General features: G+C 36.3%; 1 protein-coding gene across 9 annotated transcripts in view; it reads right to left on the reverse strand.

Annotated features, from left to right (window-relative positions):
* The window catches only part of DOCK3 (dedicator of cytokinesis 3), a 403879-nt gene that overhangs the window by 264988 nt on the left and 117651 nt on the right, over positions 1-21240 (reverse strand). For all 9 annotated transcript variants that reach the window (XM_060308605.1, XM_060308604.1, XM_060308607.1 and 6 more), the window contains exon 5: positions 13268-13364. In XM_060308605.1, the coding sequence (XP_060164588.1) occupies positions 13268-13364 (97 nt within the window). The remainder of the gene's footprint in view (positions 1-13267; positions 13365-21240) is intronic.

Below are 21240 nucleotides of genomic sequence, written 5' to 3' on the forward strand. Positions count from 1 at the left end.
AAAACTGCTTTTCTACCTAGAAAGAATGAATTGAACCCTCATCTCACTCCATCTACAAAAATAAACTTAAAATGGATTAAAGATTTAAATTTAAGACCTGAAACCATAACACTATTAGAAGAAAACATGGGGGAAAAGCTTGTTGACACTGGCCTGGGTAATGCTTTTTTTATATACGACATCAAAAGCAAAAATAGATACGTGGGACTAAAACTAAAAAGCTTCTGCAGCAAAGGAAACAATCAACAGAATGAAGAGACAATCTACACAATGGGAGAAAATATCTGCAAACCATACATCTGATAACAGGTTAATATCCAAAATATATAAGGAACTCAACTCATAGTAAGAAAAGAAATAATCTGATTTTAAAATGGGCAAGACTTGAATAGACATTTCTCAAAATTAGACATAAATATGGCCAACAGATATATGAAAAGGTGCTCAACATCACTAATCATCAGGGAAATGCGAGTCAAAACAACGATATATCACCTCATTGATATTCAATGCATTGAACTATAGTTCTATTTCTTTAAAAAAAATTTTTTATTTATTTTTTGCTGTGTTGGGTCTTTGTTGCTGCACGTGGGCTTTCTCTAGTTGTGGAGAACAGGAGCTACTCTTCGTTGCAGTGCACGGGCTTCTTGCGGTGGCTTCTCTTGTTGCAGAGCATGGGCTCCAGGCATGCGGGCCCAGTAGTTGTGGCTCGCAGGCTCTAGATTGTAGGCTCAGTAGTTGTGGAGCACAGGCTTAGGTGCTCCGAGGCAGGGAGAATCTTCCTGGACCAGGGATCGAACCTGTGTCCCCTGCATTGGCAGGCAGATTCTCATCCACTGTGCCACCAGGAAGTCCCTGTAGATCTATTTCTTCATGATTCAGTCTTGAAAGGGTGTATGCTTTTAGGAACTTATCCATTTCTTCTAGGTTGTCTAAACTGTTGGCTTACAAATGTTATGTAACTAGAATGGTTATTATCAAAGTCAGAAGATAACAAATGTTGGTGAGGATGTGGAGAAAAGGGAACCCTTGTACACTGTTGGTGGGAATGCAAATTGGTAAAGTCATTATGGAAAACAGCATGCAGATTCCTCAAAAAACTAAAAACAGAACTACCATAAGATCCAGCAATCCCATTTATGGGTATATACCCAAAGAAAATGAAATCAGGACCTTAAAGAGATAGCTGCACTCCCTTGTTCACTGCAGCATTATTCACAATAGTGACACCCAAGTGTCCACCAATGGATGAATGGATAAAAAAAGATGTGATATATATAATTATATAATGGATATATATTAATGCTTATGTAATATATATATAATGGAATATTATTCAGCCATGAGAAAGAAGGAAATACTGCCACTTGCAACAATGTGGATAAAGGTGGAGGGCATTATGCTAAATGAAATAAGCCCCAGACAGAGAAAGACAAATACTGTATGACCTCATTTATATGTGGAATCTTAAAAAAAAAGAAAGTAGAACTTACAGAAGCAGAGAGTAGAACAACAGTTATCAGGGGCTGGGGAAATGGGGAGATGTTGGTCAAAGGGTACAAAGTAGCAGTTTTCTAGGATGAATAAGCCTAGAGAACTAATACACAGGCATGATGACTATACTTAATACTACTACATTGATTACTGGAAATATACTTAAGAGAGTAGATTTTGGGGGCACTCATCACACACACAAAAATGGTAACTATGTGAGGAGAAGGTGACATGTTAATTAGCTTAACTCTAGCATTCACTTCACTATGCATATTGTGTATCAAATCATCATGTTGTACACCTTAAATTATATATAATCTTTATTTAAAATATATAAATAAATGGAAAAAACTGACCATATCTGTGTGGTCAATTGTTGTCTTTGTTCAGTTCCAGTGATGTACATGTCTTTTCTTTCATCAATACCACACTATCTTTTTTTTTTTTTTTTTTGGCCATGGCTCACGGACCCATCCGCTCTGAGGCATGTGGGATCTTCCTGGACCAGGGCACGAACCCGTGTCCCCTGCATCGGCAGGCGGACTCTCAACCACTGCGCCCCAGGGAAGCCCCCAATACCACACTATCTTGATCACTATACACTGATTATCTCTCCATTTATTTAGGTCTTCTTTAATTTCTTTCAACAATGGTTTGTAGTTTTAGTGGACAGGTGTTACACATATTTCATTAAATTGACCTAATGCTAGCCAAACATGCTTCACAGTTTCTAAGGATATCTTGCATGTGGGTGGCAGGAGGGTAGTTCTGTTCATAATAGGATGTGAGTGTATGTAAGACAGAAACAGTGCAGTTTTAACATTCTGTTCCCATACTAGTATCCCAATATTCTTATTCTATTAACACAATTCCCCTACGATGATACAAAAGTAATCTAAGAACCGTGATAAATCATTTCTCCTGCAAACAAATACTTTCAAGCACACTGAAATGAAAGTTTACTTCGCAAAGAAAACTGAGCTGACTGGAAAAGGCAGTAAAATAAAATGAAATGATATCAACTACTTAAGGTTATCTTTTCTACAGTTATTATGTCTTCATGGAGTCTATTAAGATTTCAAACTATAGAATATGTCTCGTATTAAGATTAAAATGATCAAATGACTGAAATTTCAACTTGAAAGAAAAAGTACATTTTAAAATATGCATTTTTATATAAACAATTCAGAAATCAATTTTTCCATTTCAATGGATACAGACAGTAGTGAAGGCAAGCCCCCATTTTACAGAAAAATAAAATCAGTAAATTAAAAGTAGTGGGAATCAATCATTTAATTAGTAAGTTCACTATTCTTTCAGTGACATCTCATCAGTCAACGAGGTTTGTGTTTGGCTGCATTTAACACATATAATAAAAGGAGTTAACAAAAACAAGGATTATTTTTTCACATAAAAAATTCAAAAGTAAACAGTCCAGGGCTTCTACAGTGATCCTACAATATCAGCAATATCTTAAATACCTTCCATCTTTGTGCTCTGCCATCCTTGGAAGGTACTTTTTAACATAACCGTCATCTCTTGGTAATAAGATGGCAACTCTACCATATGCCAATACAGGAAGTCACTTATTACAAGAAAAACAATGGCTCACCCAGAAACCCCTTGTAGAAACTTTTGCATATAATTTATGGCCAGAAATGCATCACATGGCGTCCCCTAACTTCAAGGGAGTCTGGAAAGATGGATACTTTAGCTGTACACAATGCCAACCTAAACAGTTCTGGCTCTTTTAACAAGGAAGAAAAGGAATCCAGCTACTGGATAGCCACACGGTGCCTGCCAAAATATTCTTTCAGATTTTAAACCTAGCTAAAATAAAATACACTAAAAGTTATGCTCAGTTGAAAACAAAAAGCCTTAAGTCATTAAAATACTGATTTACAACATATTTTGAGAGAAAACCCTTTAAAAATATCATTTTGTTATATACAAAATTATTTTTAAATGCAGCAAGAAAAAGAGCTTGCCAGTTTTAAAGACTGAAATTTTAAGAGTAAGGTGGGATGGGGGCTAGGATATATTTGAAAAAATGTAGGACTAAAGCAAGTGGAAAACTTGGTTAAGGAATAGACGCTTACAATAGCAAGTATCATTCTTACTAACAACAAAAATGAAATAACAAGTAAGCGTTCAAGCACTTAAAAGGTGTTCTAAGTTTTTTATTTCATTTAAACAACATGGTAACCCTAGGAAACAGATACCATTATCATCTCCTAGGAGGAAGCTAACAGGCACAAAATCACACAGCTACCGAGTTGTGGCATCTGAATTTGAACTCAGGAAGTCTCTCTCCAGAGCCTATGCATTCAGTCTCTGCTGAATTCCTCTTATACGCACCCTAAACATATGATGACGTAAACACATATGTTCTTAACGTTTGTCAAATCAATATTCTTGAGACAAACATAAAAATGAATTTTATATCTTCTGTTCTTTAGGTGGGGCCTCAATATGAAATGTTGCCTTCCATTTACAGATATAATCTTCCAAAGATTAGAAAGACACTATTCAGCAGAATTTCGAGAACTGTGCCTTATTTCTAATAAAATCTAGAAATTATTCATTTTTAGGATTCCTGAAAAAAATTTTTTAAACTCTTATAGCAATACAAAGTGGAACTGTTATAAAGCATATCATCTTAAGTAACTACGTTCTAGTCGAAATATGTTTAATAGCTTTCTATAACATGAAAATATTGCTGTACTAAGTTATATTCTATCACAAAGGAAAAAGTAAACTACAGGGTAAGCTTCATCATAGATATCCAATTAAATAAAGGTGAGTTTTTAATAGAAAAGCAAAATTTCTAATGTTACCCTAAAATAGTACAAATGATTAAACCTACTTAGCTACAATTATAAAATCCTTCAGTTACACACATGAAGGAAAATTCATAGTCCAAGATTAATGCAAGTACACATGCCTGTTCTATTTAGTTTTTACTGTCATCTTAAGAGACACTATAATTGGATGTTAAACCCTATCATGGAAAATAGAAACAACTACACAGTTTTTTGATGAAGATTTCTTAGTTGTTGGAAACTTCGCTTTTTCTCATTTCTGTAGTAACTCTAGAGATGAAGAATAAGGATAATTCTGAGTAGTAAGTTTCTTTTCTAGCTTTACTGGCCTCAATTGTTATCTTGGCAAAAGGAGAAACGTATCTTCTATATACGACTTCTAATGTGCTTTTGGTTTAAAAAAAAAAAAGTACTGTAGCATAAATATCTATTTAAAATTTGGCAGTCTTGCTTTTGACAGGAGTGAGTAATGATGTCATTGTTTTCCACAAATGACGGTTCTCAGATGATCTTTTTCACATCAAAATAAGATTACTGGATGAGGAGATTATGGTTTTAACTGCCTCAGAGAGATGAAGATTTTTCTACCCTGGCTCAAGTATACATATACTCTTTTCCAAATACCCCATTATGCAAATGAAGTCCATTTCATTGAGTCTATTTATTTCTCTATGCATAGATAGTTCTTAAGTGACAAATTGCAACATCAGTTATGCATATCTGGAGAGATATATAGTTCATATCAAAAACGGAATAATGCAATTAACACTGATTGAGTGCTTGAAGCTTTATATGCAATTTTATTTAATCTCTTACAACCCTTTGAAATAATTCTCTGTGCTATAAATGGCTATTATAAAGCTAAGACCTAACCAGAAGACTAACATAGAAGGTAAAAAGCCAAGATCTGAGCCTAGGTCCAAAGCCCCTTCCCTAGAATTTAACATACACTTGCTGATGCTATGATAAAAGTTAAACGTAGAAAATTAGGTAGTGTCATCTCTTACCTTAAGCTCTTGTATACACATATTATTCACTTAACATTGGTAGTATTATTTCACAATATCATTATTGTTTTGATGAAAGCTTTAGGTTATTTTTTCCTAACAATCAAAATAATATATATTCACAATTCAAGATGTTGAAAACAAAGATTAGAAAAAGAAGACATCTAACATCTTAACCCCTCAATTAATCTCCATTAATATACTGGTGAATTTTTTTCATTTTTTCCCCAAATATGTTTTCAGAATATAGATGAAGTTATACTTTATAATTTTGCATAAATTCACTTCAGTATGTAACATACTATTTAAATTTTTCTAACAGCTCTTTAGATGTAAACACCAGCTTATCTGTGTCTTACTTGGACTACAGTTGGCACATTCAGGAAAGTAAACTTATGTTTGCTATTGCAAATAATGCTTTAATGGAAATATTTATGAGACTGCAATTCAACCCACTCCCATATTTAACTTTATCTTAAAACAAATTCCCAGAATTAGAATTACTAGGGTCTGAAGAATCTGAAGGCTTTTCCCAAACTATTTTTCAAATGTGCCAACAAAAACTTGATATCAACCAGCAAAGTGGATATGGAGGTATTCATTTCAGCAAAAATTCAATGGCAGAGGATAATTTCCACTTTCTTACTTGTTAATTCGAAGGAGAATTTATTACTTCATTGATTTACTTTCCATGTCCTTGATTGTTTGTAAGACTGAATATCTCCCTAATGTAATGCTTTATGAATGGCTTGTTTTATCCTTTGCTGAATATCTGCAGTGTTTTTACTGGTTTTCTTATTGACTTGTACACACTCTATTTACAGAAAGATATTAATCTTTTTTTTAACATCTTAAGATATTAATCTTTATAGTCACATATGTTGAGACTTGTTTCTCATAGTTTACTGTCTTTTATTTAAATTATTTTCCTTTTGTTTTCAAAATCAGATAAATTAGACTTTAGACATTGTTAACCTAGATTCATTTGGGCTCTTAAGTATACTTCTCAGAGGACAGCCAGGTAATTAACTGCCTCTTAGTAAAGTTAGATCAAGAAAGGAACTATAAGGTTTGAAATTAAGTAGGGAAAACAAAGGGAGAATGTTTGGCTTTCTGATTTTGGTAACATTACAGATTTTTATTCTCTTCTTGTAGAAAGTCATTTGGAAAAGACTTGTATTCATTTGTTTTGAATTCAACTGGCTACATGTCTGACCTCCTATCTGTATAAAAGAATAAGAACAATCATTTGACACTTGTGATATTAACAACAGATTAAAAAGAATTAACCAGAAACACTGCAGTTTGTTAAAATGGCAAAGAAAGGCAACATTCCATTCATCAAAAAGTGAATTTAAAAACTGTAATGGAAATTTCAAATTTGGGGTATAAAGTATAAAAATCATGATTTGCAGTAGTCCTCTTTCCACTACAGCCTCTCACTTTCAAGTTTTTCCATATCTCTGGAAAACTGGTAAGCAAATATATAAGCCTTAAAGCACACCTAAAAGATTTTTCAAATGTTAAGTGTTCTAAACTACTGCATCAAATAGCAGCTCTAATTTATCCAGAACATTTCTGAATAAGATGAGCTGTTGTAAAAGAAGACATCGTTATCTGTATGATTTTAACTTTTAGGTACAATATATTTACCCTCACAAATGCATGTCAAGTTACCAAAACATATCAAAGGCAAGCTTGGGTGATTCTAATGATTCTTACCAACAACTTCATTACTTTTTCATGTTTTACCTAAAATTCACTTCTCCACATACATTAAAGTGTTGGTGAAGGCATTATTCCACTATTTCACAAATAAATTTGGCAGAAAAGAAAAACACAACAGAAGTTTACAGAAAAATAATTTTCACAGTTGCTGTGGCCAAGATTGCTAGTGGTCCCTCAGTATTCATTCTCCACTTTTTCTACAGTCATAGAATGCCTGATTTGGGGCTAGTATATGGCCATCTTAAATAAAGACCAATTCTCAGCCTCTTTTTTCAGCTAGAGGTTACCCTGTGATTGAGTTTTGACCAACAGGAAGTAGGCAAGAAATGTTCTGAGCAACTTCCAAGAACTATCCTTTAAAGAAAAGAGCATGTCTTTTTTCTTTCTCTTCCTCCTTCCTACAGCTGGTGTGCAGATGTGCTACTAGAGCTAGGCATTTGGGGCTACAAAGCTGAAGCACTATAATGAGAAAGATAGAGCAGGAGAACAGAATGAGCCTGAGTCCTTTATGATGGTAGAGCTGCCATACCAAATCCAGACTGCCTGTGCCTACTTGAAAAAGAAATAAATGTCTATTTTTTTTAAGGGACGATTATTTTACAATTTTGGAGGGGGTGCTGTTGCCACATAATCTTCATTCTAATAAATGAAACTACCATTTCAGAAGATGATAATAAGTAACTACTAAAATCACCATAAATTGTATGAGAGATATATCAATATTAAAAGAATTTAATTCAGAAGATAAATAATGAGTTATTAAGAGCCCTGGAGTCTAATGAACTTAGATTTGGGGTCTGGCTGAACATTTACTATTTATATGACTTTGGGCACATTCCTTATCCTCTCTAAGGATCAGTTTCTAATCAGTAATATGATGAGAATAATTGTAATTGTAGTGATAATTAAAATGAGGTAATGTATGTAAAAAGTGAAGCACAGGCACAAGGTAAGCACTCAAAATAAGTGGTGCTGGGAAAACTGGACAGCTATATGTAAAAGAATGAAACTAGAACACTCCCTAACATTGTACACAAAAATAAACTCAAAATGGATTAAAGACCTAAATGTAAGGCTGGACACTATAAAACTCTTAGAGGAAAATATAGGCAGAACACTCTTGGACATAACCCACAGCAAGATCTTTTTTGATCCACCTCCTACATTAATGAAAATAAAAACAAAAATAAACAAATGGAATCTAATTAAACTTAAAAGTTTTTACACAGCAAGGGAAACCATGAACAAAACAAAAAGACAGCCCTCAGAATGGGAGAAAAGATGCATTAATTTCAATTAACCTAATGGCTAATTATATGGAAAATCTTTTCATGTTCTTATTGACTCTCCATATATCCTCCTTGATGAAGTGTCTATTCAAGTCATCTGCCCATTTTCTAACTGGTTAGAAATTACTGCTAGAATTACTGTTCAGTTTAGAAAGTTCTTTATATATTCTACATACAAGTTTTTTGACAGATATGTGATTTGAAAATATTTTCTTCCAGTCTATGACTTATCTTTTCATCCTTTAACAGGGTCATTCAAGAGCAAAATTTTTCATTTTGATGAAGTCAAATTTATCAACCTTTACTTTTATGGACTGTTCCTTTAGTGTCATGCTTAAGAACTCTTCACCTAATTGCAGGTCATGAAGATTTTCTCCTATATGTTCTCCTAAAATTTTTATAGTTTTATGTTTAACATTTAGGTCTATGATGTATAAGAAATGAGGTTTAAGTCAAGTTTTTTGTTTTTGCCTCTGAATGTCCAACTACTCCACCTAACCATTTGTTGACAGAAGCATGTTTCCTCTGTTTAATTCCTTTTGCACCTTTGCCACAAATCAGTTGCCCTTACTTGACTGAATCTACGTCTGAACTCTCTATCCTGTTCCCTTAATCTATAATCTGTGTCTATCTCTCTGCCAATACCACTCCATGTTCTAAAAATTTCCATTCGATCCTGATGGTTGACGGCACTGTTCAGTTCTTCCCTATCCTTGATAATTTTTAGTAGTTATATCCTTTAGTAAGTGGAGGGGTTATAAATCCCCAAGTATAATATCTGATTTCTCTAGTTTCAACTATTTTCTCCACTCAGTCCTTTAAGGTTTTACTTCATTTATTTCCCAACTCTGTTTTTTGGTGCATGCGTACTTAAGACTTGATCTTTTTGATCTTTTTATCATTTTGAAATGTCCCTTTCTTCCTAGTAGTTTTCTTTATTCTGACATCAATTTTTTCCACTAAAGTAAGTTTTTTTATTTACATTTATTTAAGGAAGAGATAATTCATACTTAATATTACTATCTCTTTTCAGTACAGCCATTCCAATTTTCTTCTGATTAGTGTTTGCACGGTATGTATTTTTCTATCTCCTAACCTCCCTGTGTCATTGCATATGAAGTGAGTTTCTTATAGACAAAACACAGTTCAGTCTTTTTTGATCAATTCTACCATTTCCTACCTCTTAATTATTCATATGTTAGGACTTAAGTCTGCCATTTTAGTACTTCTGTTTGTTCCCTCCATTTTACCTTCCTCTGTTTCCCCTTTCTTATGTTCCTATAGGTTACTTGAACATTTTTAGTACTCCATTTTCATTTATTTACAATAGTTTTATTATATCCCCATATAATACTTTCTTTAACATCTTTATTGGAGTATAATTGCTTTACAATGTTGTGTTATTTTCTGCTGTATAACAAAGTGAGTCAGCTATATGTATACATATATCCCCATATCCTGTCCCTCTTGCATCTCCCTCCCACCCTCCTTATCCCACCCCTCTATGTGGTTGCAAAGCACCGAGCTGATCTCCCTGTGTTATGCGGCTGCTTCCCACTAGCTATCTATTTTACATTTGGTAGTGTATATATGTCCATGTCACTCTCTCACTTCGTCCCAGCTTACCCTTCCCTCTCCCTGTGTCCTCCAGTCCATTCTCTATGTCTGTGTCCTTATTCCTGTCCTGCCCCTAGGCTCTTCAGAACCATGTTTTTTTGATTCCATATATATGTGCTAGCATACGATATTTGTTCTTCTCTTTCTGACTTACTTCACTCTGTATGACAGACTCTAGGTCCATCTACCTCACTACAAATAACTCAATTTCATTTCTTTTTATGGCTGAGTAATATTCCACTGTATATATGTGCCACAACTTCTTTATCCATTCATCTGTCGATGGACACATAGGTTGCTTCCATGTCCTGGCTATTATAAATAGTGCTGCAATGAACACTGTGGTACATGACTCTTTTTGAATTACCATATAATATTTTTAATGACTGCTCTAGAGATTACAGTGTGTGTGTGTGTGTGTGTGTGTGTGTGTGTGTGTGTGTGTGTGTGTGTAACTTACTATAGCCTGCTAGTATCAACATTTTACTACCCTGAGTGGAACACAAATACCTTGCCACACTTTATGTCCCTTTCCTTTCCCACTTTCGATACAGTTTTCTTAAATATAACCTCTATATACATTGAGAACCATGTAAATGTAGTAATTTTTGCTTTGTATCATCAGACAATTTTTTAAACTGAAGAGGATTTATTTATCCGTTCCACTGCTTTCTCCATTTCTAATATCCCAACTGTCCTTCCATTATCTCTTCCTTTGTGTCTGAAGAACTTCCTTCATAGTCATTATTTTACAACCAATTTGCTGGCAACAAATTTTGCTAGCTTTCTTTCATCTGACAATGTGTTGATTTCTCTTTCATTCCTTAAGTATATTTTTCCTGGATACACAATTCTGGGGTGACATCAGGTTGTTTTTTTTTTTTTTTAGCACTTCCTCTGTTTTCCACAATTTCTGATAGGAAATCTGTTGTTGTTTCAAATTGCCCTTTCCCTAATAGCAATGTTTGGTTTCCCTTTCAAGATTTTTTCTTTGGCTTTAATTTTCAAAAGTTTAACTATAATGGGTCCGGGTATGGATATCTTTAGGTTTATTGTGCTGGGAGTTCACTCAGCTTCTTGAATCTGTAGAATTATGTCTTTTGCAAATTTGATAAGATTTAAGCCAATATTTCTTCAAATATTTTTTAAATTCCACATCCTGTCCTCTCTGTCTAGTACTCTGATGCCTCAAATGTTATACCTTTTGTTATTGTCCCACAGGTCTCTGAGTCTAAGTTCACTTTTTCAATTTCTCTCCATTATTCAGACTACATAATTTCTACTGATCCATCCTGAAGTTCACTAACTCTTTCCTCTGTCCTTTCCGTTCTGCTATTTAGTCTAACCAGTAATTTTTAAACTTTGGTTATTGTATTTTTCAGTTCTAAGATTTTCATTTGATTCTTTATATTTTCTACTTATTTGCTGCAGTTTCTTATGTTTTCATTTGTTTCAAGAGAATTCATAATTGCTCACTGGAGCAGTTTTACAAAAGCTGCTTTAAAATCCTTATTGATGATTCCAACATTTGTGTCATTTCAAAGTTAGCCTCTGTTGATTGCCTTTTCTTGTTAGAGTTGAGTTTTTCCTGATTTTTTCATATGACGAGTAATTTAGGGTTGTAGGCTGGACATTTTAAGTACTATACTATCATACTCTAATTCCTACTTAAATCTTTTATTTTAGTGAATGGTCAACCTGTTTAGATTCTGAATGTGATCGCAGGCTCACTTTTGTGGACTGTGTTTCAAATGTCAATTTAGTTTATAAAGTCTCTCCAGTACTCCTCGGTTTTCTCTATTTACATGTTACCTATACGACAGAACTCCACTCCCCATTATCCTCAGCATGGGCTTGAGTGGGGAGAAGCACTGCCTCATTTCAGCAGAGCAGGCATAGAAAATAGGGTAATATGCAGGGGAGTGGGGATTTGTGAAAGTCAATGAACCCACAGGCTCAGCTGGGGAGGGTACCACCTTATTACTGCAAGGGGAGTGGAAATCAAAAGCTCCAACCACAGGCTCCTCTGTGGAGGAATGCTTCTTCCTTACTTCAGAGCATGGAAGAAAGTCGAGTTCTGCCTCAAAACTCTGCAGGGTAAGGGCACCATCTTGTTAATGCTGTGTAGTTGTGAAAGCCAGGGTCTCACCCACAGGCTCTGCTGAAGAGAGTTGCCACCTTGTAAATTCTGGTGGGGTGGAAGACAGTCCTCCCTACAGGCTCTGCTGAGGAAGGGGACTGCCTCATTACTTAGCAGGGAAGAGGAGAAGTCAAAGTTTGACCCACAGGCTCCACTGGAGGGGGACATCTCCTTGTTACTGCAGGTGGGGGAAGGGTGTGTGTGAGACAAAGCTCTGGTCATGGATACTGCTGCTGTAATGCCTGTTTGAGTGTGAGGGGGTATAGATTTTATTGTGATGTTCTCCTAGAGAACGGATGGGATAGGTTAGGATGTTTCTATCTTGCTGGGCCATCCTTTGGCTAGAGAGAACAGGCTTTCCTTGGCACTATTTTTTTGTCTGCACTCATTAGCATTTCCAGGTTGTAGACTTCTCTACAATCCAGACCAAGATATATGGGAGGCAAGAAAAATAGACAATCAGGGAACTCACTCAATCCTTGAGTCTCAAGGTCCTTAGATAGTCCACCTTCTTTTCCCTAACTTTCAGAGTTTTCTGGTAGGGTATTTCATGAGTTTTGTCCAGGATTTTTGTGATTAGTAGGAGAAAAACAGAATGTGTTTACTCCATCTTGTTCAGAACCCAAACCCTGCCACTTATTTTCAGTCTATATTTTTTGTGTCCTATCACCCTCTACTCTCTAAGTTTCCAGAGGATATGAACTGAGGTTTTATTAACCTAGTAATTGTTGGCTTGGCAAAAAGTATCATATATGACATATCCTTTAAGCTTATTAGCTGTAAGAAAGTGTTGATACAGCTTCTTGGCCTTTACCCACCATTAGGTTCACAATGTAACTCTGAAGTTTGTTCATTCATTTAATAAAGACCTGTTTTGTGAAAGCTTCTGGGGATACAGCAACGAGTAAGACAGCTAAAATCCTTGGCGTTATGGAACTTACATTCTATTGACTGGAATAGGATGGAGAGAACTGCAGGTATATGAGTAATGTGTTCTCTTCAGGCTGGACAAAACTCAAGTCTACTGTGTTTCAGTTAATATTAGGAACATACATTTGAAAAACTCAATATTCAGAAATCTATAAATTTGCAACTGGCACAAGTACAATAATGTTTTCACTTGGTACAATTAACTTTAATGATCTAGTAAACTAGTTATAAACTACTTACCACATAGAGTTGTTTCCACAGACTGGCCCATTCTTGCAGAGTTGCTGTAACTTCAGTCACAATAGAATCTTCAAGTGGAACCACAGTTTCATACTGCCTAGAACCAGAGCCACAACAAACAGTCCCATTATCTTTGATAAAATACCAGAATACTGTCTACTGACCTTTTCAACACATGTAAATCAAATTTAAATTCATGCAAATATAAAGAGAGGTATATCTAATTGAATACATATTGTTTAGCAGTAATATACTGCAATAATATAAGTGAACTGAATTAATGTAAACAAGTTTCCTCAACTTGTCCATTGAGGAGTTCTGGGTCTGGTAGAGGAACTGTGATCCTGGAAACAGAAAGGTACTAGGTTTCTCTCCAACTACCTTGTAAGCAACATCCATTACGGTGCCAGTCCCTGTGCTAATTGCCAAGGATTTATCAGTGAACAAAAATGGACAGGGTCCCTATCTTCATAGAGCTCTTATTGTGGATAGGGAATTAGACAAATAATCACAACAGATATGGATAGCAATGAATCTAAGAAAGAAACCAAATTGTACTAACAGAGATTTTAGCTGGGGGACACAATTAAAGAAGAGAAGATAAGTGAAGTCTTCTCTGAAGAAATGGCAATGCCCAAAAGATGCAAAAAGGTCACGACAGAAAAGTTTGTTGGGAGGGACAGGTGTGGTGTCACCTGCAGAGGAAACAATATACAAGAAGTCACTGAGATGGTAAAGAATTTCACATATCTAAGAACTTAAAGAAGACTGGTATGACTGAGGCCAGCTCTCACAGGGCCTTTCCAAATGATACTAAAGATACCAGACCTTTTTTTTAATTAATTTTTATTGGAGCATAGTTGCTTTACAAAGTCGTGTTAGTTTCCACTGTACAGCAAAGTGAATCACCTATACATATACATATATCCCCTCTTTTTTGGGTTTCCTTCCCATTTAGGTCACCACAGGGCATTGAGAATGAATGAGACGATACTGAAAGGTTGTTCAAAGTAAGGGCATGACTTGATAATATTTTTATAATGTCTATGCCACTTTTGAGAGTTAATGAAATATTTTCTGGGACCAAAGATTTTATATACTGATATGCTGAGGTGGATGGAACCTATACTCCAATTTGTTAGCCAAAGAGAACATCATCCACTTGCAAGCAACAAAGGAAAATTCATTTCACAAATTAGCATTAAGTATCATTTCTCTACACAGCTGACAAACCACCACTGTGTTCAAAGGTGACCGTGTATTAATATGGAGCATCAATGAATATATGTTACTTGATTATGCTATACGGCTTTCTTTTTTATTTTCTGTGATTTATTCCAGCAGATAAAAAAAATCATCTTGGAATGATGCCAGAGCACTATCCATATTCATCAAATTTATAAGGTGAATTTTCAGTGCAAGGCTGAGATTTAAACTTGACACTATGGAAATAGAGAGACATGGGAGATGCTGTAAGAGTGTTGTGTTTTAGTAACATTAAAGCAGAAATGCTGTATAGGATAAACTGGAATAAAATTTCTTGAAAGTTTCACCTACTGGGTCTCCAGCTACTTTAATCACTGAGATCTATGGAAAAATTACATTGTTCCTATTTTAAAGTTCTAAAACTTTGGACTTACCTCAATTTATACTAACCCAAGTATATACTAATACTGACGTATTTTTCTTAGTCTATAATATATAATCAGTATCCTGAAAATTCTTAAAATTCAGATACAGTGTTATTTATAAATACACGGTTCCACAGACCAAGCAGAATGTAGTCAGAACACTAAGAAAAATAACCAAATAAAGTGAATTAATAAGCAAATTTCCAAAGAAATTCTGGATTCATGCAGAGTAAAGAGTTTGTTAGAGGCCTGAACCAAGATGGCGGAGTAGAAGGATGTGCTCTCACTCCCTCTTGTGAGAACACCAGAATCACAATTAGCTGCTGGACAATCATCAACAGGAAGACACTGGAACTCAACAAAAAAGATACCCCACATCCAAAGACAAAGGAGAAGACACAGTGAGATGGTAGGAGGAGCGCAATCACAGCAAAATCAAATCCCATAACTGCTGGGTGGGTGACTCACAGACTGGAGAACACTTATACCACAGAAGTCCACCCACTGGAGTGAAGGTTCTGAGCCCCACGTCAGGCTTCCCAACCTGGGGATCCAGCAACGGGAGGAGGAATTCCTAGAGAATCAGACTTTGAAGGCTAGTGGGATTTGATTGCAGGACTTCGACAGGACTGGGGGAAACAGAGACTCCACTCTTGGAGGGCACACACAAAGTAGTGTGCGCATCGAGACCCAGGGGAAGGAGCACTGAATCCAGGGAGACTGAACCACACCTACCTGCTAGTGTTGGAGGGTCTCCTGCAGAGGTGGGGGGTGTCTGTGGCTCACCGTGGGGACAAGATAACTGGCAGCAGAAGTTCTGGGAAGTACTCCTTGGTGTGAGCCCTCCCAGAGTCTGCCATTAGCCCCACCAAAGAGCCCAGGTACACTCCAGTGCTGGGTTGTCTCAGGCCAAACAACCAACAGGGAAGGAACCCAGCCCTACCCATCAGCAGTCAAGAGGATTAAAGTTTTACTGACTGAGCTCTGCCCACCAGAGCAACACCCAGCTCTACCCACCACCAGTCCCTCCCATCAGGAAACCTGCACAAGCCTCTTAGATAGCCTCATCCACCAGAGGGCAGACAGCATAAGCAAGAAGAATTACAATCCGGCAGCCTGTGGAACGAAAACCACATAAACAGAAACATAGACAACATGAAAAGGCAGAGGGCTATGTACCAGATGAAGGAACGAGATAAAACCCCAGAACACAACAAAATGAAGTGGAGATAGGCAACCTTCCAGAAAAAGAATTCAGAATAATGATAGTGAAGATGATCCAGGACCTCGGAAAAACGATGGAGGCAAAGATCGAGAAGATGCAAGAAATGTTTAACAAAGACCTAGAAGAATTAAAGAACAAACAAACAGAGATGAACAATACAATAACTGAAATGAAAACTACACTAGAAGGAATCAGTAGCAGAATAACTGAGGGAGAGGAACAGATAAGTGACCTGGAAGACAGAATGGTGGAATTCACTGCTGCAGAACAGAATAAAGAAAACAGAATGAAAGGAAATGAAGACAGCCTAAGAGACCTCTGGGACAACATTAATCACAACAACATTCGCATTATAGAGGTCCCAGAAGCGGAAGAGAGAGAGAAAGACCCGAGAAAATATTTGAAAAGATTATAGTCGAAAAAATATATATATATAAAATATATACATATACCCAAGTCCAGGAAGCGCAGTGAGTCCCATACAGGATAAACCCAAGGAGAAACACGCCAAGACACATACTAATCAAATTGGCAAATATTAAAGACAAAGAAAAATTATTAAAAGCAATAAGGGAAAAATGACAAATAACATACAACGGAACTCCCATAAGGTTAACAGCTGATTTCTCAGCAGAAACTCTACAAGCCAGAAGGAAGTGACATGATATACTTAGAGTGATGAAAGGGAAGAACCTACAACCAAGATTACCCAACCTGGAAAGGATCTCACTCAGATTCAATGCAGAAATCAAAAGCTTTATAGAAGAGCAAAAGCTAAGAGAATTCAGCACCACCAAACCAGCTCTACAACAAATGCTAAAGGAACTTCTCTAAGTGGGAAACACAAGAGAAGAAAAGGACCTACAAAAACAAACCCAAAACAATTAAGAAAATGGTAATAGGAACATACATATCAATAATTACCTTAAACGTGAATGGATTAAATGCTCCAACCAAAAGACACGGGTTGGCTGAATGGATACAAAAACAAGACCTATATAAATGCTGTCTACCGGAGACCCATTTAAGACCTAGGGACACATACAGACTGAAAGTGAGGGGATGGAAAAAGATATTCCATGCAAATGGAAATCAAAAGAAAGCTGGAGTAGCAATACTCATAACAGATAAAATAGACTTTAAAATAAAGAATGTTGCAAGAGACAAGGAAGGACACTACATGATGATCAACGGATCAATCCAAGAAGAAGATATAACAATTATAAATATATATGCACCCAACATAGGAGCCCCTCAATACATAAGGCAACTGCTAACAGCTATAAAAGAGGAAATGGACAGTAACACAATAATAGTGGGGGACTTTAACACCTCACTTACACCAATGGACAGATCATCCAAAATGAAAATAAATAAGGAAACAGAAGCTTTAAATGACACAATAGATCAGACAGATTTAATTGATATTTATAGGACATTCCATCCAAAAACAGCACATTACACTTTCTTCTCAAGTGCGCACGGAACATTTTCCAGGATAGATCACATCTTGGGTCACAAATCAAGCCTCAGTAAATTTAACAAAACTGATATCATATCAAGCATCTTTTCTGACCACAACGTTATGAGATTAGAAATGAACTATAGGGGAAAAAACGTAAAAAACACAAACGCATGGAGGCTAAACACTATGTTACTAAATAACCAAGAGATCACTGAAGAAATCAAAAAGGAAATCAAAAAATACCTAGAGACAGATGACAATGAAAACACGACAATCCAAAACCTATGGGTGCAGCAAAAGCAGTTCTAAGAGGGAAGTTTATAGCTATACAAGCCTACCTCAAGAAACAAGAAAAGGGCTTCCCGGGTGGCGCAGTGGTTGAGAATCTGCCTGCCAATGCAGGGGACACGGGTTCGAGCCCTGGTCTGGGAAGATCCCACATGCCGCAGAGCAACTAGGCCCGTGAGCCACAACGACTGAGCCGGCGCATCTGAAGCCTGTGCTCTGCAACAAAAGAGGCCGCGATAGTGAGAGGCCCGTGCACCGCGATGAAGAGTGGCCCCCACTTGCCGCAACTAGAGAAAGCCCTCGCAAAGAAACGAAGACCCAACACAGCCAAATATAAAAATAAATTAATTAATTAATAAATTTTAAAAAAAGAACAAGAAAAATCTCAAATAAATAATATAACCTTACACCTAAAGGAACTAGAGAAAGAAGAACAAACAAAACCCAAACTTAGCAGAAGGAAAGAAATCATAAAGATCAGAGCAGAAATAAATGAAATAGCAACAAAGAAAACAATAGCAAATATCAATAAAACTAAAAGCTGGTTCTTTGAGAAGATAAACAACACTGATAAACCATTAGGCAGACTCATCAAGAAAAAGAGGGAGAGGACTCAAATCAATAAAATTACAAATGAAAAAGTAGAAGTTACAACAGACACCGCAGAAATACAAAGCATCCTAAGAGACTACTACAAGCAACTCTATGCCAATAAAATGGACAACCTGGAAGAAATGGAAAAATTCTTAGAAAGGTATAGTATAACCTCCCAAGACTGAACCAGGAAGAAATAGAAAATATGAACAGGCCAATCACAAGTAATGAAATTGAAACTGTGATTAAAAATCTTCCAACAAACAAAAGCCCAGGACCAGATGGCTTCACAGGTGAATTCTATCAGACATTTAGAGAAGAGCTAACACCCATCCTTCTCAAACTCTTCCAAAAATTGCAGAAGAAGGAACACTCCCAAACTCATTCTATGAGGCCACCATCACCCTGATACCAAAACCAGACACAGATACTGCAAAGAAAGAAAATTACAGACCAATATCACTGATGAATATAGATGCAAAACTCCTCAACAAAATACTAGCAAACAGAATCCAACAACACATTAAAAGGATCATACACCATGATCAAGTGGGACTTATCCCAGGGATGCAAGGATTCTTCAATATATGCAAATCAATCGATGTGATACACCATATTAACAAATTGAAGAATGAAAACCATATGATCATCTCAATAGATGCGGAAAAAGCTTTTGACAAAATTCAACACCCAGTTATGATAAAAACTCTCCAGAAAGTGGGCATAGAGGGAAACAACCTCAACATAATAAAGGCCATATACGACAAACCCACAGCAAACATCATTCTCAATGGTGAAAAACTGAAAGCATTTCCTCAAAGATCAGGAACAAGACAAGGATGTCCACTCTCACCGCTATTATTCAACATAGTTTTGGAAGTCCTAGCCTCGGCAATCAGAAAAGAAAAAGAAATAAAAGGAATACAAATTGGAAAAGAAGAAGTAAAACTGCCACTGTTTGCAGATGACATGATACTATACATAGAGAATCCTAAAGATGCAACCAGAAAACTACTAGAGCTAATCAATGAATCTGGTAAAATTGCAGGATACAAAATTAATGCACAGAAATCTCTTGCATTCCTATACACTAATGATGAAAAATCTGAAAGAGAAATTAAGGAAACACTCCCATTTACCACTGCAACAAAAAGAATAAAATACTTAGGAATAAACCTACCTAGGGAGACAAAAGACCTGTATGCAGAAAACTATAAGACACTGATGAAAGAAATTAAAGGTGATACCAACAGATGGAGAGATACACCATGTTCTTGGATTGGAAGAATCAATATTGTGGAAACGACTATACTACCCAAAGCAATCTACAGATTCAATGCAATCCCTATCAAATTACCAATGGCATTTTTTATGGAACTAGAACAAAAAATCTTAAAATTTGTATGGAGACACAAAAGACCCCAAATAGCCAAAGCAATCTTGAGGGAAAAAAACGGAGCTAGAGGAATCAGACTCCCTGACTTCAGACTATACTACAAAGCTACAGTAATCAAGACAAGATGGTACTGGTGCAAAAACAGAAACAGAGATCAATGGAACAAGACAGAAAGCCCAGAGGTAAACCCACGCACCTATGGTCAACTAATCTATGACAAAGGAGGCAAGGATATACAATGGAGAAAAGACAGTCTTTTCAATAAGTGGTGCTGGGAAAACTGGACAGCTAAATGTAAAAGAATGAAATTAGAACACTCCCTAACACCATACACAAAAATAAACTCAAAATGGATTAGAGACCTAACTGTAAGACCGGACACTATAAAACTCTTAGAGAAAAACATAGGCAGAACACTCTTTGACATAAATCACAGCAAGATCTTTTTTGATCCACCTCCTAGAGTAATGGAAATAAAAACAAAAATAAACAAATGGGACCTAATGAAACTTAAAAGCTTTTGCACAGCAAAGGAAACCATAAACAAGACGAAAAGACAACCCTCAGAATGGCAGAAAATATTTGCCAACAAATCAATGGACAAAGGATTAATCTCCAAAATATATAAACAGCTCATGCAGCTCAATATTAAAAAAACAAACAACCCAATCCAAAAATGGGCAGAAGACCTAAATAGACATTTCTCCAAAGAAGACATACAGATGGTCAAGAAGCACATGAAAAGCTGCTCAACATCACTAATTATTAGAGAAATGCAAACCAAAACTACAATGAGGTATCACCTCACACCAGTTAGAATGGGCTTCATCAGAAAATCTACAAACAACAAATGCTGGAGAGGGTGTGGAGAAAAGGGAACTCTCTTCCACTGTTGGTGGGAATGTAAACTGATACAGCTACTATGGAGAACAGTATGGAGGTTCCTTAAAAAACTAACAATAGAATTACCATATGATCCAGCAATCCCACTACTGGGCATATACCCTGAGAAAACCACAATTCAAAAAGACACATGCACCCCAATGTTCATTGCAGCACTATTTACAATAGCCAGGTCATGGAAGCAACCTAAATGCCCATCGACAGACGAATGGATAAAGAAGATTGGTACATATATACAATGGGATATTACTCAGCCATAAAAAGGAACGAAATTGGGTCATTTGTAGAGACGTGGATGGACCCAGAGACTGTCATACAGAGTGAAGTAAGTCAGAAAGGGAAAAACAAATATCGTATATTAACGCATATATGTGGAACCTAGAAAAATGGTACAGATGAACCGGTTTGCAGGGCAGAAGTTGAGACACAGATGTAGAGAACAAACGTATGTACACCAAGGGGGGAAAGCCA

Source organism: Globicephala melas, chromosome 11 (assembly GCF_963455315.2).
Source record: "Globicephala melas chromosome 11, mGloMel1.2, whole genome shotgun sequence".
In the NCBI taxonomy this organism is placed as follows: domain Eukaryota; kingdom Metazoa; phylum Chordata; class Mammalia; order Artiodactyla; family Delphinidae; genus Globicephala; species Globicephala melas.